Source organism: Eptesicus fuscus, chromosome 4 (assembly GCF_027574615.1).
Source record: "Eptesicus fuscus isolate TK198812 chromosome 4, DD_ASM_mEF_20220401, whole genome shotgun sequence".
NCBI lineage: Eukaryota > Metazoa > Chordata > Mammalia > Chiroptera > Vespertilionidae > Eptesicus > Eptesicus fuscus.
In genome coordinates this window covers 11,383,949-11,409,097 of record NC_072476.1, presented here as the reverse complement: position 1 = coordinate 11,409,097, position 25,149 = coordinate 11,383,949, and the positions used below count along the sequence as shown (strand labels likewise).

General features: G+C 49.1%; 1 protein-coding gene across 1 annotated transcript in view; it reads right to left on the bottom strand.

The window, feature by feature from the left end:
- Window positions 1-25,149, bottom strand: part of CRAMP1 (cramped chromatin regulator homolog 1) — a 69,732-nt gene that overhangs the window by 7,528 nt on the left and 37,055 nt on the right. The window contains exons 7-18 of the mRNA XM_028152904.2: window positions 16,846-16,931; window positions 16,318-16,441; window positions 15,157-15,238; window positions 13,506-14,639; window positions 10,376-10,556; window positions 6,591-6,772; window positions 6,427-6,501; window positions 3,108-3,189; window positions 2,021-2,125; window positions 1,613-1,791; window positions 886-954; window positions 55-286 (exon numbers count right to left, since the gene is read on the bottom strand). Coding sequence (XP_028008705.2) covers window positions 55-286; window positions 886-954; window positions 1,613-1,791; window positions 2,021-2,125; window positions 3,108-3,189; window positions 6,427-6,501; window positions 6,591-6,772; window positions 10,376-10,556; window positions 13,506-14,639; window positions 15,157-15,238; window positions 16,318-16,441; window positions 16,846-16,931 — 2,531 coding nt within the window. The remainder of the gene's footprint in view (window positions 1-54; window positions 287-885; window positions 955-1,612; window positions 1,792-2,020; window positions 2,126-3,107; window positions 3,190-6,426; window positions 6,502-6,590; window positions 6,773-10,375; window positions 10,557-13,505; window positions 14,640-15,156; window positions 15,239-16,317; window positions 16,442-16,845; window positions 16,932-25,149) is intronic.

Below are 25,149 nucleotides of genomic sequence, written 5' to 3'. Positions count from 1 at the left end.
TCCTAATGGGGAATTGGTTCCAAGAAGGGTGAGGAGGGGCAGCCTGTTCCTTACCGTATTGGCCAGAGCTGATGGCGATCTCAATGATGGAGTCACTGATCTGAGTGGCAGGCTCTCCCTGGGAGAGCACGTCCTCAGGCGGGCCAGGCAGGGAGATGTCCAGCAGAGCAGAAACGTTAGGCGGAGAGAGCCGAGTGCTGGAACCCTCCGCCAAGGGCAATTGGGTGGAAAGCCCATTGTGCAGAGGAGCCTTCGATAGCTCAGTTAAGGAGAGGACAGGTGAACCCTGGTGGGAGATGGGAATTGTTCAGATACAATGGATCAATCAATCTCCTAATAAGGAACAAAAAATCAACCTCAACCCCAAAAAGATGGTAACCAAGTGATGGGCAAGTCAACAGAGAGGCGGTGACCATAGAAGACACCTCTTCCTTTCTAGTAAGAAACACATTAACTTCTCCAGAAACTACTCTGGGGATTCAGAGTGGGAAGGCCAGGCCAGGGAGGCCTTGGCCATGGTGCCCTGGACATCTGGACCTGCTTTCCCTGCCGGCAAGACAGCTGGTAACACCCAGGCAGAAGGTAAGTGCCAAGAAGTGCTGCCAGTTGATGATCTCCTTCCCTTAGCCCAAGAAACTGATCTTCTAGAACTGTGTCTGAATCAGCCAGCCACGTGGAAGAGAAGAAAGCTGAGATGGAAGATGCGTGCTCCTTCTATCTAGGGAATGGGAGGATAAAACCACTGGATATCCGAGTGTCCTTGTCACATCCTAGGGAGGCTAGGTCTGCTGGCAAGACCATGAGCACGGGGACTCAGTGGAGGCGGGGCACTGGAAGGGGGCTCTGGGGCAGCTGTTTTGCTCAGCAGCCAACAGCACACTCTACCTGGAAACCTTCCGTCACTGGCTCCTGCTCAGGCCTCGAGGGGATGCTGATGAATGGATCGCTTGTACCCTACAAGAAAAGATCACCATGAATGCCTAAGAGCCCTTACATTCAGTATGCCAGAACTCTGCCCAATGGCTATTAAGCTCCTGAGACAAGAGCTGTTCCACTCCCCGGCTTCCTAACAGCCAACATTACAGGAACCCACTGAGGTCTAGGTTGGAAATCTCTTCCTGTGAAGACAAGCAAGCTCACTGCTTCCAGAAGGTAGGCCAGGAAGTCACTGCACTTAAGATTATCAATTCAAAACCGCATAGTCCTCAGGCCGGGCTGGCCGTGAAACCAGAGCAGTGAGAGAATCGGGAGGAGTGGCAGTCAGGGATCACTAGGCCCACTGTTGGTCCACTTGGTTAACCGAGCTGACATCTGAGAAGTCTGCTGAATAGAGATCTTGCTTATTTCAGTTCTGGATTCTCCAGTGTCACCCAGCAAACCAGTCCCCACTCTATCTCCTTCCATGGTTCCCCCCTGAGCCACGCAGAGCTCACGCATGCCCCAGCCTCCCTGGTGCAGTGATTCCCCTCTGGTCCATCAGGCCCGTCCCACTCCTGAGGCAGAATTAGGGTCCAGCATGACATCAGCCCCATTATCTCGGCTCCCATCCCTCTAGAGAGTGACCAACCCATCCTGAAAGCTGGTGGTAACTCGAAGAAGCCCTTCTACTCACCCCCACAGTGGGGATGGGGTCTCCATTCTGGAGGGTGCTAGTGGAGTCCGGACCCGAAAGGGTAGCTGTTGCCTCATCTGAAGACAGTGGAGAGATGCCAGACAAACCCTCAGCATCCAAGACAGGGAGGGGGCTCCCGGGGATGATGCCGGCACTTGTAGCTGCTAAGTCGACAGCACCTGGCAACGGAAAAGACATTGCCAATGGGAACTCTACTGACATCCCCAAACATACTCCACAGCGCTCACAGGAATAGCCTCTCCCTCACACCTCATTTCAAGGCAAGGGAAACAGATTTCCTGTTCTCTCTGGAGGATAATGAGAGCATGGTTTGGGGGAAGAAGAAAACAGAAGCATCATTCACAAGCCTCACATGGTGTCTGTCACCATGCCAGTCACAAAACTTACTGGCCAGGTGGCCTGTGGCCTGGGGCGGAAGGACCTTGGGCATGATTGGCCGAGACAGAGCTGCTTTGGTGAGGGAAGACTGGATGGGCCGGAATGAGCCTCTACCTGTGAGGACAAAAACAGAAGCAGCCGCATCAAGCCCACTTGCCCCAGTGCTCTCGGACTGCATGGCGGGTACTACACAGGGTCGGCGTCACAGCCAGTTGGGACCATGGAAGCTGAGCCAAGGCGACACCACTGAACATCCCCAAAACGTGCCAACTTGGGGAAGTCAGAGGTCAAACAGGCCCCCGATGAGGAGAAACCTCTGGCACCCGTGATGACAGCACCATGGTGGCTCGTGGGGGCTGCTGAAAAGGGTGCTGTCAGCAATGTCATCCCCTGGGGATGGCCCTTTAAGGGTGATCACGCCCAAGTGAAGCTACAAGCTCCTCTGAAGCAACGAGAGCATCAAATCTTGGACTAAGATTCTGCCTCTGCAATTGGGCTCTTTCCTACTAGGCTTTCTGTAGATGAAAAGAAGGTACGAGAAAAAGCAATAAACAGCTGTCTGGGTCCAGCAGTAAGTCAGTCTGAAATGTGAAAATCAAGACTGATTTAAAAGCTAAATCAGAGTTATGTTTCACTGAACAGTTCTCACTGAAGTAAGAAAATTTACTTCAAAGAGCCAGGGCCCCCACTGACCTTAGAGACCTATCTATGAAGGCCTGAGTTGTACATTTTCCCCCTAAAATGCCTGACAAAAAAACAACACACAAAAACAAACAAACAAACCAAACTAACAAGCTCAAAACAAAAAAACAACTGACAAGACACTATACAGAGAGGGTGGACTGAACTAAGCAAAGCATCCCTAACACGGCTACCTGAGCCCACCTTGGAAGGAAGCTGCTTGCGTTCCACCTGTCAGAGGGCCATGCCTGCCTGGCTCAGGGGCACTCTCAGTCTCTGCTGATAGAATGGACAAAGGAATGCTGCAAATGTCACTCCAACAGCCATCAAAGCAAGTGCCTGTCATCCCCACAGACGAGGCCACATGAAAGTAAGTAAGGAGTGAAGAGCCAACCCCAGGAGACCCAGTTCTTACCGGTTATGGAGGAATTTGACATGATAGAGAAGGAGCAGACATTGTGGGACTGGTTTTCAGAAGGTCTAGGAAGCAGGGTTCTCTGTGGAGGGAAAACTGCCAATCAGATAATAAAAATCACTCAGGAAACCAGCAAAGACTTGTAAAGGGATATTCCAGACAACAGTGAGCTGAGTTTGTAAGCAGATGGTTCTGGGTTCTAGGACTAATAACACAAGAGCGCCTGGGACAGTCTGAGGATGGCTATGTCCCGTGGACCCAGCAAACTCTGGACATTGGGTCCTCTCTGAAAAAAATCCCGAGGGATCAAACCTTCTCCCAGGGAAACTGGAGGAATGTCAGAACCATCCACTGTTAATTCAGAATGTTCTTCTGGATTTGGATGGAATGCAACTAGTTATATATATATATATATATGTTTATAACCATTCTGTGTGGACTATTAAAAAAGACACTCACATATTCTGGGCCTCCTCAAATTTGGGGTGTAAAAATAAAGTTGCTGCCTATAACACAGACAGGCTAAAGGCCTGAGGCCTTCCACCCCATCTCACAGTCCCAGTGCCCACCCCTCCCTGTCTGCCCAGGACTCCTATCTATACTAATAAAAGAGGAATATGCAAATTGTCCAGGATGCCGTCACAGTAACAATAACGACCAGCAGGCTGCCTGGGGCGACAAGGCTGGCAGTGGGGGTTAGTGAGGGACGACGAAATGACTTAACAGCAGGCTGTGTGGGGCGACCAGGCTGGCAGGGGGTGGGGCGGGGGGGGGCGGGGGAGTTGGGGGTGACCAGGCTGGCAGGCAGAGGCAGTTAGGGGTGATCAGGCTGGCAGGAGTGGCAGTTAGGGGCGATCAGACAGGCAGGCAAGTGAGCAGTTAGGAGCCAGCGGTCCTGGATTTTGAGAGGGATCGGGCCTAAACCGGCAGTCGGACATCCCCTGAGGAATCCAGGATTGGAGAGGGTGCAGGCTAGGCTGAGGGGACCACCCCACCGCCCTGCACAAATTTTGTGCACTGGGCCTCTAGTGTGTGAATAATTAAGGTCTAATGTGAAGAACACCATTTAAAGAAATTATATTAGCCTTGGCCAGGTAGCTCAATTAGAGCATCATCCATCCCAATATGCCAAGATTGAGGATTTGATCCCCGGTCAGGGCACATACAAGAATCAACCAAGTTAAGTGAAGCAACAAATTGTTTTTTCTCTCTTTCTTTCTCTCCCCCACCCTGCTTCCTCTCTAAAAATCAAATAAAAAACTTTTAAAAATAATAAATTATATTAATTGCTCAAACTGTTATTCATTGAAGTAAAACATTAACAGAAAGTATCTGTCAACCAAAAACTGTCCCGAGGACCTCTAGCTCTGGGGCACAGCTGCATTTCCACTAATGCACAAGGGACATCTATCTCTGTGCCCCTCAGAGGCGCCCCCAAAGTGTTGGCAAAGAGTAGAGGAGGTGTCACTGGGGCTGCAACCTCGACATTAGGTCTGCTTGGATGCTGCTCCTGCGGCAGGGTGACCAGTTAACTAGGTAGGAGCTGCAGATGTGCCAGCTGTGCTCCAAATGCACCTTCTGAGAGGACTAACCAGGTGAGGAACATTTTAGGCTTTGGGGCCATATGTTCTGTTACAGCTACTCATCTTCACCCTGGTGGTGTGAAAGCAGCTGTGGGCACTAGGGAAATAAAATGACTGGCTGTGTGCCAATTAAATGTTTAATGAAAACAGTAAATGGAAAGACCACATATTGTGTGTGATTCCATTTATATGAATGCCCAGAGCATGCAAATCGACAGAGACTAAAAGTAGATTTGTGGTTGCCAGGGACTAACAGAGGGGGCAATGCAGGTAATATGTACAGGGTTTCTGTTTGGGGTGATGAAAATACAGTGGTGATGCACAACCCTGTGAAAAACCATTGAACTGTATACTTTAAGTGGGTAAACTTTACATGAGTTATATATCAATAAAGTTGTTAAAATAATCAAATATACTAAAATCAAATGCATTAACACTAAATTATAGTTGGCCCTAAAACACAGGTTTGAACTGTGTGGGTCCACTTATACATGTATTTTTTTTTAGTAACTACCTGTACTGTTTTCAATTCACTGTTGGGAGTCCGCGGATGTAAAGGGCCGAGTATATGCATTGATCGACACCATTTTATATAGGGGACTTGAGTATCCATAGATTTTGGTGCCCATTGGGCATCCTGGAACCCATCCCCTGCAGATACTGAGGGACAACTTAAGTTTTGAAGGAGTCAAAAGTTATACACAGATTTTTGACTGTGCAGGTTAGCAGCAACCCTTACCCCTGCATTGTTCAAGAGTCTACTTGTAGTCCACAGACACACACACACACACACACACACACACACCCACACACACACACACAAAACCCACTTGGGCTTTAGAATACATCTTCCTTCCTAGGACCATCATGCAATCTCTCATTTCTATATAAATTAATCTCAAAAGATTTCTAAGGGTCTAACAAAAGAGACCTATGCATTAATCCCAAAACAATGCACATTAATAACTTTCTAAGCCCAAAGTCATACCAGAATTTCCACTTCACCTCTTTTATCCTTTTAGTTCCAAATAAACTGCCCTTTTTCTCACGTGTGTCTCATTCCTGTATCTCCCTCTCTGGTCTGCATATGTCACCTACAGATCCACCAGGGTTTATCATTATGGCTTATCCATATACCTTATCAACAGCTTCCACTGACTACATATTTACAAAGAGATGTTCTGAGCATCCTCAAATATATCCCAATACAAAACATTCTTAGGACTCGAGTCCCATAACTTTCTGTCTTTTTTTGCAAGTGGTTTTCGTTATATAAAGATTATCTTTTTTGTTTTGTTTAGTTAATCCTCACACGAGGATATTTTTCCATTGGGTTTTTTGTTTTTTTTTTTTAGACTAGAAAGGTGGGGGAGAGCCAGAGAGAAACATAAATGTGCGAGACACACATATATTGGTTGCCTCCTGCATGCACCCTGACCGGAGCTGGGGATTTACCTTGCAAATGAGGTTCGTACCCTTGACTGGAATCAAACCCGTAACCTTTCAGATCGAGAGCCAACACTCTAACCACTGAGCAAACAGGCCAGGGTAAGATTATCTTTATTTTCAGGTACAGTAAGGGTCACTGTTATTACTTTATTTATCCTATTCATAAGAAGGAAGAAAGTGGCAGGGATTCTCCATTTCAGTTGAACACTCAAGACGGGAGAAAACCAGTGGGTCGGGCAGCTTGGCCAGGGGAGCCCAGCTATGCAAATCTGACCAGTGTTCCTGACCTGGACCACCAGAGGCTTCCGTAGGTGCCGGTTCTGCAGTTTCCGGGGCTTTGGCAAGAAGAAATCCGACTGCATCTATGAGGAAAACAGTGCTCAATCCCTGAGTGTTTTCACAGCAAACATGGGTCTGCAGGCAAGCAGAGGGGCGCACTCCCTGCACTTACGCTGATGGAGTTCAGATGCTGAAGGAAAGTCAATTCTGTCTCTTTATTAGGAGAGAAGAGCTTCCCATGTCGGCTGTTGGGTGGCAAAGTTGTTGGGACAGCAAAAAGGCCACCATCTGAGTCACTGCTTCCTGTACTAGAGGAACCAGCCACCAAGAGGGGTCTTGGAGGGTTTCTCAAACCTAGAAAAGGAGAAGGGAAAGTGAATAGAACTACCCTCACCCAGCAACATCTCCAGTGTGAATGGAGTTCTACTGGAAAGAAAACCAAGAAAAATTCCTGACAACCTGTTCCGTTTCCTGGAAAGGAGTTCCCTTTTTCTTAGTCCCATAAAACCTGCTTTTCCATCTTTCTCCCTGAAACTCTCCTTTCCAACCTGAGCAGATCATAGCTCTTCCTGACAGGATAAAGAAACTTTACCATTTTGTTTGATCCTTGGTGGGAAAGGCAGCTAGGCATTCATTTTGCAGAGCTAGAAGAACCTAGCAGAACATCTAGTGTAGAACAGAGGTCAGCAAACTCTCTCTTTAAAGATAATAAATATTGCCGAGGCCGGTTTGGCTCAGTGGATAGAGCGTCGGCCTGCGGACTCAAGGGTCCCAGGTTCGATTCCGGTCAAGGGCATGTACCTTGGTTGCGGGCACATCCCGTGGGGGGTGTGCAGGAGGCAGCTGGTCGATGTTTCTCTCTCATCGATGTTTCTAGCTCTCTATCTCTCTCTCTTCCTCTCTGTAAAAAATCAATAAAATATATTAAAAAATTAAAGATAATAAATATTGCTTTGTGGGCCTGCAGCCTCTGCTAATCTCAACTCTGCAGCTGTAGTACAAAAGTAGCTACAGGCAACATGTGTATGCACCAGTGAGCACAGCCATGTGCCAATAAAACTTTATTTACAACAACTAGGCCGAGGGCCATAGTTTGCTGATGCCTGGTCTAAATCTCTAAATATACAAAAAACCGACCCAGAAATAGAGGGACAGAAAGTAGTTATTTAGGAACCACTATTTTGGGACTCTGCTAGCTGTTCTCATTATCATAGATGCTGCTGCAAAGCACCTTTGATTCGTGGTAGAATTGGTCTCCTTCCCTTCTTCTTCTTCTTCTAAGACATTTTTATTGATTCCAGAGAGGAAGGGAGAGGGAGAGAGAAACATCAATGATGAGAAAAAAATCATTGGATTGGCTGCCTCCTGCACTCCCCCCTACTGGGGATCGAGCCTGCAACCCCGGCATGTGCCCTGACTGGGAACGAACTGTGACCTGGTTTGTAGGTTGAGACTCAACCACTGAGCCACACTGGCCAGGCTCCTTCCCTTTTTCTTTATTTGCAAATCTGTGAGGTTACACTGATACTCATGGTATCCAGAGACCAGGTCCGCTAAGCACTAGTATGGATTCTAGCACTGCAGGTGGATTAGTCTAGAAGAATCCTTAATTAAGAAAGAGGACGGATATTAAAGAGTACACAGAATCGAAAATTTTAAAAACAGAATGCAAAAAGAATATACAATCTACCAGCTAGCCCTACTATTGAGTACAGTGCCTATATCTGTGAGAACAACCAATTCACAGTATGCTGCTGCCCTCCTCATGAATTATAGCAAGGAAACAGGATAAAGGTGGAGAAAACAAAACTAAGAGCTGCAGGAGGTGGAGAACCTGACACAGCAGCAGCCCAGTTTCCTTAAAGGTCCCTATGAAGTGCTCTCAAGGAAATGGAATCTTTGAGCACTTAACAGGCGGCTATTTTCAACACAGTAAGTTAGAGAAGACATAATGCTAATAACATTCACTGGCCAGAAAATAACCCCAGAGCAGGGATTTTTATTTTTATTTATTTATTTATTTATTTATTTATTTTTAAATATATTTTATTGATTTTCCACAGAGAGGAAGGGAGAGGGATAGAGGCCAGAAACATCGATGAGAGAGAAACATCGACCAGCTGCCTCCTGCACACCCCCCACCGGGGATGTGCCCGCAACCAATGTACATGCCCTTGACTGGAATCGAACCTGGGACCTTTCAGTCCGCAGACCGACGCTCTATCCACTGAGCCAAACCGGTTTCGGCAGAGCAGGGATTTTTAAATTTGTTGCCACAAAGTATTTTTAAAACATGCAATATCTGAGTATTTAGTCAGGGGCACTAACCTCTTCCCTTAAAATGTCAAATAAAAACAATGACAACAGCCAACACAATAGCTATCCATGTGAATGAATCAAAATTATGCTTTTTATTTGGTCAGATTGGCAAAAAATGTATTTTTTGGTGTGCCACAGAATTTTAGTAATTAGTTGATGTATGCCATCAGATGTAAAAGGTTGAAAATCGCAGCCCCAGAGAACCGTTAAAACACCAGGCACTAGGTCTCTTCAGCCAAAAAGTTACTGCAGGTTTTGGGGCACCCATCTAGACCAGAGTAAGATCAGAGGCAGGACCGCCTCGCCTCTTGTATGACGCACACTGGTCACCATTGCAGAGACCAGGACAGCAGAGGCTCCTGTAACTCTTCATGCCTGGGGTGGAGGCCTTCTTGGCCACAAGACACAAATGAACATGCCAGCCCTCAGCCCCGCTGTCCCTGTATCCCCATCTCATCAGGTCGGTCTCAGGAAGAGTTACAAGACTTTGCTGGTCGAGAGGAAGGAAGGCTCAAGTGCAGTCGGCATAGCCTTACACCAGGGACACACAGGGCAGGGCCGCAGAACACATGCACGTTTCTTTTTCTACCTTTAAAATTCAGGATTCTAGACACGGCAATTATTAATGTTTTACTATAAAAATACTAAGCAAGGCCGGGCTGGTGTGGATCAGTGGTTGAGTGTCGACCTAGGAACCAGGAGGTCACAGTTTGATTCCCTGGTCAGGGCACATGCCTGGGTTGTAGGCTCATTCTCCAGTAGGGGGCGTGCAGGAGGCAGCCCACCAATGATTTTCTCTCATCATTGATGTTTCTCTCTTTCCCTCTCTGAAATCAATAAAAATATACTTTAAAAACACACATTTATTTCCCCAAAAACATTAAAAAAAAAAAAAAAAAAACTAAGCAAGGAAAACTGATGCCTCGGGGAAGCAAGTCAGGTTGATCCTGGTTTTATGTACCCAGTAACCCAAATAAGGACCCTGAATTAAAATGTCACCCAGATATACAACTGGGGCCAAGGAACACAGTGGACTGGCAGGTCAGACCGTCTCTTTCCAAGGTTTGTGTTGTTTTGCTGGGACTTCCCTGAACTTGGGTTTCTTTACTCGAATATTTTAGGTGTAAAGAAAAACAGTCTCATGGACAACAGGGTGGTGAAGACCTGTGGGGGTGGGTAGGGGCTGAGTGGAGGGAGGTTGTGTGCGTGTGTGTGTGTGGGGGGGGAACGTCTCTGTAATATAGTCAACAATAAAAAAAATATTAAAAAAGAAAACAGTCTTTAGAAGATTCAGAAAGAACCTACCCTTCTCAGCCTCTAAACCTCCAACTCAGCATGTTACGGAGGCTTCTGCTGCCCTCACAAAGCCCAATCCCCCCAAAGTGAATGGACTGGCAAGGGCTACCCCATGTTTTCCACTGGCTCATGCACCCTAGGACCCAAAGCCCTTGGTGACAGGCCCACACTCACCCTCCCTTTGAGGAAATGGTGATTTCCGTTTTCCTCACCTCCCCGGCGGGACCATGGCTGACTGGGCCAGGCCTCAGGAATCCCTGTGCCTTCAGACCTGGCACAGCCCCCATGCCCAGCAGGGCACCCAGGATGGTGGGCCCTGGTCCAAGTGGCTGCGAGCCTCACCTGAGGAGGGACAAGGCGCAGAGCTGGGAGAGAAGGCCTTGCTGTTGCGAAGGGCAGACTGGTTTCGAGGGCAGCGGGGGCTCCGGGCGCTCACGTTCACCACCTTCCCAGGGGGGGTCGTCGACTGCTCCTCCTGGGCGGGTCTCGCTGAGGCCATGGAGCTGGCGTTCGATTCTGGAGCCTAGGACAGAAATGGGCAGAAACAACAGCCAAACTCAGCCCATGAACAATGGTTCTGGAATGAGTGCCCAGGAGCAGGAGGCACAAGAACTCCCTGAAATCAGTTGGACAGCAAAGGCTAAGCGACCACATTCCATGATGGCAAAGGTCAGCATCCCCGCGTCACTCAGCAGTGCCAGCGTTTAAAATCACCAGTCAGGCAGGCACTCAGGGGAACCAGGGCTCTCCCTCCCGAAAACTCTGCCCTCATTGCCCACAGGCAGGTGGCATGGACTGGCAAACCATCAGTAAGTGACTAGAGGAAGGGGAAGGGGGGACATATGGCTGAAAGCAGTGAGCATCCGGCCTGCCCAGGAAGGGGTCTAGCTGCCAGAAGATGCTGAATTGCAGGGGACTGCAACTAGCCTTTAAAAAAACAAGCTTAAGACAACTGCCATGGCCTCTTCTTATTGCAAGTAGAAAAGACATACAGATTTAACTTCTAGAATGAAACGCAATCACAGCTGAAGAGCTTCCTGCTGAGTCAAATCCCAAACCCCAGGGGTTTCACAGACTGCTGCCTGAGGGCACTGCCTCCACTCTTGAGTCCTCAACAGAGACACTCCCTTCCACCCAGCTCTGTTCTCACCCTGGTGACTTAACCAACCCTGACCTCCACATGCTCCAAGGTACCCACACCCAAGGCCCACTGGGGGACCTTCCAGTAAATTACAGAGCCCATTATCCACACTCAGCACAGCCTCACCTGCTCTGCTTGCTCAGAGGCCCCATGCCTCCTCTGTACCTCCCATGGCCCTTCAGCCACCAGCCCTGACACACCTTCTCCTTTCCATGGGAGCCCTCTCCCCTAGCGCCCCCCATCTCTTCCTGCTTAGCTAATTCAATCTGACTCATTATTCAACTGTCCAACTGAGTGCCCAGCCAGACCCCCAGGGCACTTGCTCTTGTCAGTGATTCACCCAAACCTCAGCAGGAGGGAGACCAAAAGGCCAGGCTATCCATCTCTAATTCAAGGTTCCCATTCTCAGCTGGGGCCTCTGGTCAGCAGCTCTCACACCTGAGAAGCATCAGTATCACCTGGTAGAGGGTGTCAAAACGGTCTATAGCCTGGCCAGTGTGACTCAAGGGTGAGTGTCAACCTATGAACCAGGAGGTCACAGTTCAATTCCTGGATGGGGCACATTCCTGCTTGGGTTGCAGGCTCAATCCCCAGTGGGGGATGTGTAGGAGGCAGCCAATCAATGATTCTCTCTCAACACTGATGTTTATATATCTCTCTCCCTCTCCCTTCCTCTCTGCAATCAAGAAAAATATATTTAAAAAACAACAACACGGTGTATAAGGCCCCCAGAACCTGCACCTCTAACAAGTTCCCAGGTAAAGCCGAGACTGTCGACAGGGGACCCACTTTGGGAACCATGACTCTGAGCACTCTGCTTTGTGTTCTCTGCAACAGTATTTCCAACCTGCTCCACTCTCCTCTTCAGTTGAGGAAAAGGCCACTACCTCAGCCGTGTTTCCTCCAGCCTTCTCAGGAGCCAGTCCAGCTTGGCCTCCTTCCATAAGGTACTGGACATACTCATGTGTCCCCCAGTCTCTTTTCCTGACCCCCTCCAAAAGACAAACTTGAAAACGTTTTTAAACTCATAATCTCTGCCCAGTCACCCTAGTATTGCCCATGCCTGACCGAGGGGCACCTCCATGCTGCGAAATCCAAAGGCCATCTCTCACCCTCAGGCCTTGCCTCACCAGCCTCTGCAGCATCCAGCCAGTTCCCACGCACCTCTCTCACGGCACTGATTCACTTCACCTGCTCTACTGAGAGCCGGTGTGTGCAAGCATTGCATGGGGCACAACTGAGAAAACGGAGAGGAACCTGGTGGGAGAGTCACACCAGCAACCAAGGCAGAACAGCAAATTCACAGACTGTCTGTTCAGGAAAGTGGAAGGTGTGGTGTGTGCTCTCAGGCACCACTTACACTTGGTACTGACTGTGAATCAGTACTGAGGGGTGCACAGTGAGCCTGCAGTCCTGGCCTGTCCCCCAAAGCCACAGCATTCAGCTCCCTCAGCTGTTCCTCCTGGAACCTATGAGCCTCCAGGCTTCTAATCACCCCTCACTGCTATTTCGGGAACAGCCTGCATTAGGACTCTGCTCTTGTGTCCAGGAGATCCTACAAGACTTTCCCATCAGCAAAAGTCTCTGCCCCATTTGCAGCTCTGCTAATCGGCCTCCCCTGGTTGGGGTCACAAGCCATGGCCTGCCTGGCATGACTACCCCCTCCCTGGGCCATCATGGTCACTCCCTGGGCTCAGGGATCACCCACTCACCTTGGACCCTCCTGAGGGTCCTTCAACTAGCCGTCTCCTGGACAGCTACCCATGGAGGTCGGCCTGCAGAGGTTTCCTGGGTGTAGCCCAGGAAACCCCACACGGTGCAGTTCTCAGCCCCAGCATTTCATTTGTCGCCTCCCAGCTCCACTCCCTTCACTGAGGCTGTGCCACCACTATCCTCCCAGGACAGCCATTCTAAAGTGCAAACTCGACCTTGTCATTCCTTTGCAGAAACCTGCAACACTGACACCTAAAGCCCAATCTGGCTCAGTCCTGGCCGAGCCTGCCACCTCACCTCTGCACACTGACGCCTTGGCTGGCACGCTCAGGGCTCAGCAGAATCACTGGAGCCTAGCAAGGCCCAACAGGCATGGCCTGTTGGTCGCTGTCCTCTTTGGAGCCCTGTGTGAGCCTAGAAGGAAAGGACAGGGCCCTTGTCTGGCAAGAAGCCAAAGCCCCGGCCAGTGCTCAGCATGGCCTCGCTCAAAAGAATGAAACCTGGTCTGTGGAACCTCTGCCCCTTCCCTGAGGAGCCTGTGGACTCCTGGCCACCTGCTATGGGGCTGGGCCTGATTGCCCTCTGGGTGCCAACAGAGCCGTGCCGACACTCACTCACCAGTCTGGGGTTGACCTCAGTGGAGATGAGCTTCAGGAGGCAGCTGAGGAGGCGCTGCTTGTGAAAGGCGGCAGGTGGGGAACCACCAGGGGCCTGGCCCTCAGGGCCCAGCTCGGCCAGCCAGTCGTACTCCAGCTGCAGCTTGCTCGGCTTTCCCATCATGAGGTAGACTTCGGCCAGCGTCAGGCTCTCGGAGGTCTGCAGGTTCCAGCCCTCTTCACGGAGCTGCTGGGCCAGCCGGCTGGCAGGGACATCTTTTGGAGGCTTGGCAGAAGGCTGTCCCTGAGGTGGCGGGGGGTCCGAGGGGCTCACCTTCTCCTGGGGCTCCTCTGCAGGAGCATCTGCTGAGTCTTTAGTGCAAACATCTGGCTGGAGCCCTGGGCTGGGCTGAGGCTCCAGGCCAGATAGGCTACGGACAGGAGATGGTGCCCTGGTCCGGGCAAGGTTGGCCACCTCTGCGCTGCTGGGGGCTTGAGTCTCTGGGGAGACACACGCTGAGAGCCGAGAGTCTGCACAGTGGCACGGCTCAGGGAGGATGAGGTCCTGGCAGGACTTCATGTAGCGGGGAAAGGGGTCTAGGAGAGAGAGATCGTCCTCCAGCTCTGGGAGCTGGCCACAGGCACAAGTCGTGGCCCTGGGCTCTGGGGCTGGGCCGTCCCCAACCTCTACAGGAGCTGCCGTGGGGGTCTGTACCCCAGCATCCTGGAGCCCAGGGGGAAGCCTGTCGGGAGCGTTCGGGCTGCTGAGGCTTGGGGCAGCCCCCTCCCCAAGGGCACTTTCAGGGGAACTCTCTCCAGAGCTCTGAGAAGTGTCCATGGAGGGAGGAGGCCGCCCCCCGCCCTTGCCTTCGGTGCCGCTCCGTGGGCACTTCACCTGGCCCCTGGCTGTACCCTGCCCACTCTGGATGCCCAGGATCTGAGCTGGAGGCAGCGTGTGGGCATCTTTGGAGCTCTGTTTGCACCGGCCACCCTCCTGCCAGTGCACCGTGCAGAAGGCCTTAGAGTGCACCACACGGGCCACTCCTGGAAGTGGGGTCAGCGTACAGTTCTCCCCTGGGAACAGGTGCAGCATTACTTTCTCCTGTGACGGCTCCACAAACGAATCCTGCAGCTGCCGCTCCGCGAGCGTCTTTCGCTTAGCGCACTGTCAAGGAACCACCTGCAGCAGCACCCGCCCCTGGGCATCACAGGGCCTTGGGAAAGGCATGACTCAGGTATTTCCTTCATTAGGAACCTACTCCCAGCACACACTGTTCTGGCTGTGGACTGGGCAGGGCTGGGAGCTGGCTAAGGAGAAGTCTGAAACTACCCTTAGTCATTTGATCAACCTGCTCCCAGGGATGCTTGGGCCTTACCCCACGGGCCAGATGGTAGTTACTCACCACATGGAGGGCTGCTGTGACAGAGTTCTAACACTGCCAGGTCTAAAACGGGACCTCACCTCCGAAACCCAGAGGACAAGGGGCTATGGATTTTAGTTCTGGCTGTACACTGTCTCCCAGCATAGCTGCTACACCACATGGGCCCTAGTGCAATCCTGGGAGTGAGAGGCAGGACAGACACCATTCTGAGGCAGCAGATGCTGTAGATATGGTGGTGGTGGTGTGGGGGGCGGGGAGGAGGAGGGGTGTGCTTTAGTAGGAAAAAGATACAATTCGCACTTCATGGAGCTCCCACTTCTGCTTCAAAAATTCAATGAGGCTAGAGACCTTGCGATGGAGCTCCACGATCATCCTACAAGAAACAATAGATGGGAAGAGGAAAGCTGTTACCATGGGGATGGAACCTTCTGAAGAGCCCCGAGGCTGCTGGCAGCAAGTCAATGCCATCAAGAGTAAAGGCATCTAGGAAAGGTACCAACGTGAAGCCAGAGCCACGATGACGCCTTTTCTTAAAAATGAACCTTTTAAATTGAGTAACTAGAGACTCATACAAAACTGCAAGAAGATAAAGCGGAGACCTATGTACCCTTTACAGTGCAAGATCTCACCCAGAACATGGACCTTGGCACAACCCACCAAACTATTCTAATAAGCACCTTTTGGGTTCAAGAAGGGGAGGTCTGGCCAGCCTTAATTAACCCCCCCAAAATAAAAATACATATGGGAGGAATGAAGCGCGCACACGCTACAATGTGGATGCTCAGCACCTTGAAAACATGATGCTCAGTGAGAGGTCAGAAAGAAAGGACTACAATATGAGATTCCACTTATGCCTAATGTCCAGAACAGCCAAATCTATAGAGACAGAAGGTACATTTGTGATTGCTGGGGGCCAAGGACCAGGGATGGGGATGAGAAGCAACTATTTAGTGGATACCAGGTTTCCTTTTGGAGTGATAAAAATATTCTGGAACTAAATAGAAATGGTAGTTGTACAATACTGTGAAAGTACTCAAGTGTCCTGAATGGGATACCTTAAAATGGCTCATGGTTAATTCTATGTTAAGTAACATTTGCCTCAATCTATGAAAATAAAAATGTGTAACGGGAAAATGGTCTGTACTCACAGTGGTGCCCCATCCACAAATCAGATACAAAACTTTAAGGAATGGTAAGAGACAAACAGAAAGGGAATGGGGGGAAAATGCTATAGTCATCAACTTGCTAATCACATCTTCCTACATCCGCTCCTGGCCTGCGAGACTCATGCCTCCAGGCCCCCAACAGTACACTACCCCACACCCTAACCCCATGTAATTTTGGAGCAAAGAGTAAAATCTGCTCACTCAGGAGTTCACGAAGGAACCCAAATACCACCCTCGGTTCACATCCCTCCCAGCTGGCTCCCTACCAAACTCCAAAGGCATTTACCGGAGCCTGGGGTTCTGGGAGAGGCTCTGTACGCGGGCCCAGGCATGATTGTTCCTTGGCTGTAGCTCTACGGGGACTCTCAAGGGCAGACGCACTGGCTTCTGGTCCTCTTCATCACTCAAGCCTGCGACAAGAAGGGGCTGTGAGAGCCTGGCCCACAGACTGCCATGCAGAAGGCAAATTGCTTGGCCAGACAACTCAACTCAGTCAGGAGGAGCCGTGGACAAATGGCCTGGGAGGCGAAGCAAAGCTGGCAGAGAAGCCACAAGAACTTGTGCCTAGAGAAGTGCCAACATGGTCACTAGGGTACCCGCAAAGCCGGGACAAGGACTGGGCCACACGAGGCCACGGACTCCCTCCTGCCACCACTAACACTCCATCTGAATGCTGTGAGTAGACACTCTGCTTTGGACCCAAGAATTGCCCGTGGGTTTAGGAATGTTCGGACACAGAGCTCGGCCTATTAACTGCTAAATGGAGCAGAAGAGAACACACCCTCGACCCCACCCCAGCCCACCTTCTACGTACCATCTGGGTCACAGAGCTTCTTCAGGGCTCGGCACATGGGCGCTTTGATTCGCAGGTTTCTTCCTTTGTAACGCACTGTGGTGGCCCTGGGAAGATTTTCAAGGAAATGCTGAGACCTCTAAGTGAAAAGAAATTCCCTGTCCTACGCAGGGAGGGCCCTGGCTGGGCGCCCATCCTGGCCTTCAGAGTTCCTGCTCAGCCCCATGGCTCTGGATGTCCAATACTTTCCCACTCCACCTCACCTGCAAAGGGGATGCCTGCCATTCACAGGAAACTTGCCCTGCCTCCTGCCTGGTGATGGGTGCATCAGCTGCTGTCCGACCCCCTGGAAAGCCCATGACAGTGAGCCCTACTCAGGTACCAGATGATGTACCCTTCTCTCCTCTTCCTCCTCAGGGTACCTTGAGAGTAGGTTTCAACCCATCTCTATGTGACCTCAACCCAACTCTAGGAGACCACATCTCCACATCAGCAATGTCCCCCAGTACCTCTGTAAACCATACTGTTGGGGCCTGGGGTTATAAGGCACTCACAGCCAGCAGGCATGAGGCATCAAGTCAGTGGGCCTGCTTCAAGTATGTCTGTCATAGCTGAGGTGACACTGTGAACACTGCTGTGGCAGTACTTTATATCCTATCTAATAAAGAGGGAATATGCTAATTGACCCTCACACCATCACAAAGATGGCAGCGCCCACAGCCAATAGGAGGGAACATGCTAACTGCCCCACCCTCAAAGATGGTGGCACCCACAGCCAATAAGGGAATATGCTAATTGACTGCCATGCCCTCAAAGATGGTGTCCCCCAGTCCCCTTAGCCAGCCCAAGGCAGAGGCAAGCCTCGGATGGCAGCTGCCCAGCCGCCCAGGGCCGCCTTAGGCTCAGGTAACCAGGGCTGGCTGAGGCTTATGCTGCCGGCAGTGGCAGCAGCACAGGTGTGATGGGGCGTCGCCTTCCCCTGATTGCTGTGTTGCCTCCCGCCCCTGAGGGCTCCAGGACTGTGAGAGGAGGCAGGCCGGGCTGAGGGGACCCCCCCTCCAGTGCATGAATTTTCATGCACTGGGCCTTTAGTAGTGTTTCAATTAAAGAAATATTATAAATGAGTACAAGAGCCACAAAAATAGTTTCTTCTAATAAACACACTTAGAACACTTTGGAATTACTCAATAAGGGTAGATTGTTTTTTAAAAATGGCAGTCAAGTTGAGTGTGGGCAAGACTACTATGAAAGACTGAGGGTGGCCTAGAAGCACTCTGCAGTCCCACTGCGGTGTATTTCTATGCTCGTTCTACTTGAAAATGCTTAATCGCAAGTGATGCATCTTGACTAGAGCTTCTAAGATAAAAACAACCCAGAACTCTGAGGATGGGTCCCATCAAACAAAAGGCCTTGGCCAGCCACCCTGTGTCTGGTAAACAAATGTAGTTTTCTGTTTTACAAAAGTTTCGAGGTCTGTGTATAGTGTTTTATAACTCTGTTTTTTTGTTTGTCTGTTTTCTAGAGGCAAACATATAACCTATTCTTTTTATTTCTATTTAAAGCCAAGTCATCTTACCAAGTGGATCAGCAGACAGGGGAAGAGAAACCATGTCCAGGAAAGGTTTATGCTTCTGTTCTCCAGCACCCACACAACAGGGAGGTTTGCCTATATTGTGCCTATATAATGGGTGTCATGAAGTTTTATGACTCTATTTTAACCAACTTTTGGCGATCCAGGGCCACAAGGTGCTACCGAGGAGAGGATTGGGAGGAGAGCTTTAAAGCAGCAGTAATTAAGCACCAAGTCGATGCTTAGACAACCTCCTCCAATAAAGGGCTCTGGGGACAAGTGGACTTTTCTGCCCATCACCACTTTTTGTTGCATCTGCCCCCAAACCAAACAAAACAGTAGCAGGAAGACTTAAAGAGCAGGTGGAGCTGTATCATGTGGCACCTGTGTTTGTGATGATCACATTTTCCGTCAAAGTGCTATTTTGTGACTTTCTTTTTTTTAAAAAGTGAAATTGAGCAGCCCCCTTTTTATGACTAGATAACCATCCCGAGAATATAATTCCTTTCCTTTTCTCTCAAATGGAAGCTCTATGAGCAGCCCGAGTTTGGAGCCTGTACAAGGTAAAGCCATGTTCAAGCTCACACAGAAAAGGCCTCTCAAGGCCTGGCCCCGGTCCTGGGACATGATCTGTACTCCTCACCCTCACACACCAGCCCTGTGGCTGGAAGACAGGCGAGACTACTGACAGGCCAGGCCAGCTTGACCTATGATGGGATGTAACAAAACAGAGGATTCTATCTGAATCCTTGCACTTGAGTGTTACTTTGACAAAACAGGCAACAGAATAATCCCTCTAAGTGCATGGGAGTCTGGCTTTCCATTCTGAGAGATTTATTTTCTTCTCTGCAAAGTTATTTGATAAATCCAATAAGCATACTGCTGGGTCTGTGACCAATGTAATAAGATTTAATTTTGGAGCTCTTCTCAATTCATTTACTCTTTTATCTAATTCTATAATTTTATAACAAAAGGAGATCCACAGTTAATTGAAAAAGGTCTGTAAGAGAAGCATAGACAGGAAGTTGGTTAAATACTCAATGCTTTTTGATCTTAAATCAAGGCACTGTACTAATTTCCCCGAATCTCTGTTTCACCTTTACAAGCTTTTCGCTTTGTACTAAAAAACTGATGTCTATTGGTAAAAGAATGGACACAAATCAATAGAACAGACTTAAAGGTCTTGAAAAAGACATACTTAGTACAGTCAACTGACCTTAGATGATGGTCCTTTCTACAGAAAAGGCTGGGACAACGGGACACCCATAGGCCAAAAAAAAAAATGAACTTAGGTATCAACTTTACATCATATAAAAAAAAACAAAGTAGAGCATGGATTTAAACATCAAACTATAGCCAAAACCGGTTTGGCTCAGTGGATAGAGCGTCGGCCTGCGGACTGAAGGGTCCCAGGTTTGATTCCGGTCAAGGGCATGTGCCTTAGTTGCGGGCACATCCCCAGTAGGGGATGTGCAGGAGGCAGCTGATCGATGTTTCTCTCTCATCGATGTTTCTAACTCTCTATCCCTCTCTCTTCCTCTCTGTAAAATATCAATAAAATATATTTAAAAAAACAACAACCCACATCAAACTATAAATATTTTAGAAGGAAACAGGAACCTCTTTGTGACCTTATTAGGCAAAGGGTTCTTAGATACAACACTTTAGTCCACAAAAGAAAAGGATGGCAAATTGGACCTAATCAAAACTAAATACTCTGCCCTTTGAAAAACACTAGTAAAGAGAATAACCAGACAAATCAGAGTGGAAGAAAATATTTACAAATCACCTATCTGATAAAAGACTGGTGTCTAGAACAGCGATCGCCAACCTTTCGGACTCGGACCACCGGTTGGCGATCGCTGCTCCAAAGGTTTCCTTAAAGCAGCGGTTGCCAACCTTTCGGACCACACAGACAGCCAGTGGTCCGTGGACCACTGGTTGGCAACCGCTGGTCTAAAATATATAAAGAACTCTCTAAACTCAAACATAAGAAAATAGGCACAAGATTTGAACAAACACTTCACCAAAGAAGATATACACAAATGGTAAAGCACAAGAAAGATGCTCAACATCATTAGTCATCACGGAAATGCTCATCAAAACCACAATGAGCCCAGCCAGCGTGGCTCGGTGGTTGAGTATTGACATATGAACTAGGAGGTCACGGCTGGATTCCCAGTCAGGGCACATGCCCAGGTTACAGGCTCCATCCCCACTATGATATGCAGGAGGTAGCCAATCAATGATTTTCTCTCATCATTGATGTTTCTCTCTCTCTCCCTCCCCTTCCTCTCTGCAATCAATAAAAATATATTTTAAACACACACACACACACACACACACACACACACACACACAATGAAATACCACTTCATTCCCACTAGGATGATTCAAAAGGAGCTACTGGAACTCTCCCTGGAAAGTTCTGGCAGTTCCATACAGAGTTAGGCACAACCTTACCATCTCCTCCCCTGAAGATGTGCCCAGGAGAAAAAATGTTTAAAGTTGCTTATTTTCTATAAACAGCCCTGTCCCTCTGGTGGATGTATAAACAGACCACGAAACAGCCACACTGGAGACACAACTCTGCAGGAAAAGGCATGACCGGATCCCATGCAGCCACATGGATGGATGTCAAAGTGTATATTGCAGAGTGGAAGATGCCAGCCTCAGAAGGCCACCCATACGTCCTATTTAGATGACATTCTGGGAAAGGCAGAAGTACAGGGGACGGAGAGCAGCTCAGTGGTTGCTGGGGCCAGGCATGGGGAAAGGATGATTACAGGAGGGCAGCACAAGGAAACCTTGGATGATGAAACTCTCCTGTATCTTGATTGTGGTGGTACACAACTCTACACATTTGTAAAAACTCAGAAATGTAAGTAAAAGAAGCTAGTCTGAAAAGGCTACCTACTGTATGATTCTAACTCTGACTATCTTGGAAAAGGCAACTATGAAGACTGTACAAAATCAGAGGTTGCTAGGCCGTAGGGAAGAAAGAGATAAATTGGTGGAGCACAGGGCCTTTCTAGGCAAGTGAAACTGCAGGATCCTGTAACAGTGGAGATAGGACATTATGCATTTGTCAAAACTCATAAAATGTACACCACCAAGAGTGAACCCTAATTGAACCGTGGACTTGTGAACCCTGAGAAAGAAGACACCTATTAAAAAGGTCTCCTCGTGGCTAACTGGGCTCAAGTTTTAAGAAAACAGAACCTCGCTTTGGCTGGTGTGGTACAGTGGTTAGAGCTCCATCCTATGCACCGAACGGCCATGGATTCGATTCCTGGTCAGGGCACATACCCAGGTTGCAGGTTCAATCCCTAGTTGAGGTGCAGGTGTGCGGCAACTGATTGATGTTTTTCTCTCTCTAGTCTCAATGAAAAATATGTCCTTGGGTGGGGATTTAAAAAAAAGAAAAAGAAAACAGAGAGCCTAGTAGCTATTTGTACAAAGGAACCTCTCATGCAAACTGCACTTTAGGGAGAAGCCAGCACTGAATTGCCTGCCTGCACTGTGTTTCTGCCATCTGAGCCAGCCCTTATAAAGAAGTTCCTGGAATCCCATTTCAACCAATAGGACTGGTTTTCCCCATTCAATTGGAGCTGTGCAGCTCCAACCAACCAGCAGCTCTATCCTGACCAATCAGGACAGTGCCTTTTGAACTAATCAAACTGTAAGGATTTGGAGTCCTCATTTGCTTGAAAGAGCAATCAGTGACAAGGGGAGGGGACTTCTATCCCTATTAGCCAGCTCCCTTCTGACTCTGAGAGCACACTTTCTCCTTCCTCTGACTAAAGACTGTTTCCCTGGCTGAAGATGTCTTGCTGAGCACAGCAGCCCAGGCTAGAGCAGACAAGCACAAAACCGAGCAGACCAAAGCACCGCAGAGCAGACCAGTGCAGTGCAAAGCACACTGGCAAGAAACAGAGCATACCACCGAGGAGGACAGCAGAGCTGTCTAGTTGGAGAGGGGCCTGGCTATGCTATATCTCAACCAAGTTGTTTTGTTCTAAATAAAGTTTCCTTCTTTAACAACACCCCAAATTGGGGGTTCCTGTTGGCACTGAATGATGCTAACAACCATCAACTGAAAGATTTTAGCTAATAATGCATCTATACTGGTTTATCAGTTCTAACAAATGTACCATTTAATATCAGATGCTCAAAATGAGAACATGTGTAGAGGAAGGGGTAAATAGGAAAACTCTGTACTCACTTTTCCTGTAAACCTAAAATGACTCTAGCTGCCCTGCCCCAGCTCTACCACCACTGCATATCCAGCACTCATACTTTTGCCTGGCACACGCTTTAAGGTACTTAAATCCTTCTATAACTTATGATGAACATGCCAGGCAGTAGGCTTTCTGCCTCAGATCTCTCTATGGCTTCAGATAACTTTTCACTGAGCTGGCACACCACCTTATGTTGCTCTAAACCTTTTCTTGGGTGTCTCAAAGCACCTCTCCGAGCGATGACTATGTAACGGGTAGGGCACCTAAGCCCAGAGTAGTCAGGTGAGCAGGTGAGGCCCTTAAGAGCTGGAGGCACCCATTATGGGTTCCTTACAGCTGACTCACTCAACACTGTATCTCAGAGGCGGCACTGCCTTTGTCCACCATTGGCTGAAATTCTTGTTTACCTTTTTCACTATGTACTGAATGAGGGCTACCCAAGCTACCTTAACACTAGCCTCTACCAAAAAAAGCATCTAATTCTCTTGACTTCTACTGGTAAATTCAGTTGAAGGGTATGCAGGTGGCTGCTGTACTATTCTATCAATTTCTCTAATATTTAAACTTTTTTATGACAACACTAGAGGCCCAGTGAACAAAATTCATGCGGGGGGGGGGGGGGGGTCCCTCAGACCAGCCTGCACCCTCTCCAATCTGGGACATCCCTCTCACAATCCAGGAGAGCTGGCTCCCAACCGCTTCTGCCTGCATCACCCCCTAACCACTCCCCTGCCGGCCCGGTAACCCCTAACTGCCTTCCCTTGCTGGCCTGGTCACCCCTAACTATCCTCCCCTGCAGGCCTGGTCACCCCCAACAGCCCTCCCCTGCTGGCCTGGTCACCCCTAACTGCCCTCCCCTGCCGGCCCGATTGCCCCTAACTGCCCTCCCCTGCCAGCCTGGTCACCCCTAACTGTCCTCCCCTGCAGGCCTGGTTCTCTCCAACTGCCCTCCCCTGCCAGCCATCTTGTATCCACATGAGGGCGGCCATCTTTGACCACATGGTATGGCCATCTTGTGTGTTGGAGTGACAGTCAATTTGCATATTACCGCTTTATTATATAGGATTTTCTGAAAGAGTAACAGAACAGTTGCCTTGCTTCTTAGATGCTCTTCTGTCTCAATGGAGAAAGCAGCTGGCAGCAACTAGCATCAACGTCCTTCTCTGCCCAGGACTGTGAGAGGGTCCCTGGAACTCAGACTGAGCAAGGCCTGGGGCCTGACCCGACATACCAGGCTGAAGTGGAGACCCTTTCTGAGCTACAGGCTGGTGAGGATCCTGAGAGGTAAGCACCAACAGCAGTGGTAGGAGCACTGTGCTGACGAGTCACAAATGAAGGATATGTGACATGCAGACTTTGCTATTTCAAGTGAGGGTGGCATCAGAGCTTGTAGCGAAGGCTAAGTAGGAGCTTGTGACCCAGGGGAGGGGCAGCAGCGGTCAGAAGGAAAGCCCTGTCCCTCAGCAGCACTCCTGAGCCCTCGACATCAGGCACTGTCATGGGGCCTAGGAAAAGAATCTGCAGGAGAGAAGCAGAGGGTGCCAGGCCTTCTGCTGAACTCTCCTTCAGTCCAGAGCCTCTGGGCTCTGCTGGAGCCAGATCCCGATGGTGTTTGACCCCTGTGGTCTCCAGGCCTCACTGAGGGACAGGTTCCCCTCACACAACCCTCCAAAGGCTCCTATAGGGTTTTGCCAACAGCATCCACTCACAACAGGGCCCAACCAAGCCTTAAGCCACATGTTACATTTTTGTTGCCAGAAATACAGATAAATGTTATTTTTGTAAATATATCCCCATAGAGAAAATTTGATCATAGCAATTTAAAACTAATAAAAGAACATCTTTCTCAATATGGAATTTTTCTTTTCTGATAAAAGTACATTCTTGTTAAATGTTTTTTTTTTTTTTTAAAATATATTTTATTGATTTTTTACAGAGAGGAAGAGAGAGGGATAGAGAGTTAGAAACATCGATGAGAGAGAAACATCCATCAGCTGCCTCTTGCACACCCCCTGCTGGGGATGTGCCCGCAACCAAGGTACATGCCCTTGACCGGAATCGAACCTGGGACCCTTGAGTCCGCAGGCCGACGCTCTACCCACTGAGCCAAACCGGTTTCGGCTTGTTAAATGTTTTTTTTTTAAAAAGTAGGAAGTAGAAAGTGGGGGCAACCATGTACCCACTACCCCAAGAGAACCCTGGTATGAGGTGTGGGGGTTACGTGTCCAAGTGACCTGCTTCGGCCATGCAGCCACACAGGTACCTACTCGGCCTTGCTTCTGAAAACAATCCTGCCTGACACTGAAGCAGTTCTTCACTCTTTTTCTTTTCCTGCTTTTTAAAAATATATGTATTTTATTGATTTTTTTTTCAGAGAGGAAGGGAGAGGGATAGTTAGAAACATCGATCAGCTGCCTCCTGCACACCTCCCACTGGGGATGTGCCCGCAACCAAGGTACATGCCCTTGACAGGAATCGAACCTGGGACCCTTCAGTCTGCAGGCCGATGCTCTA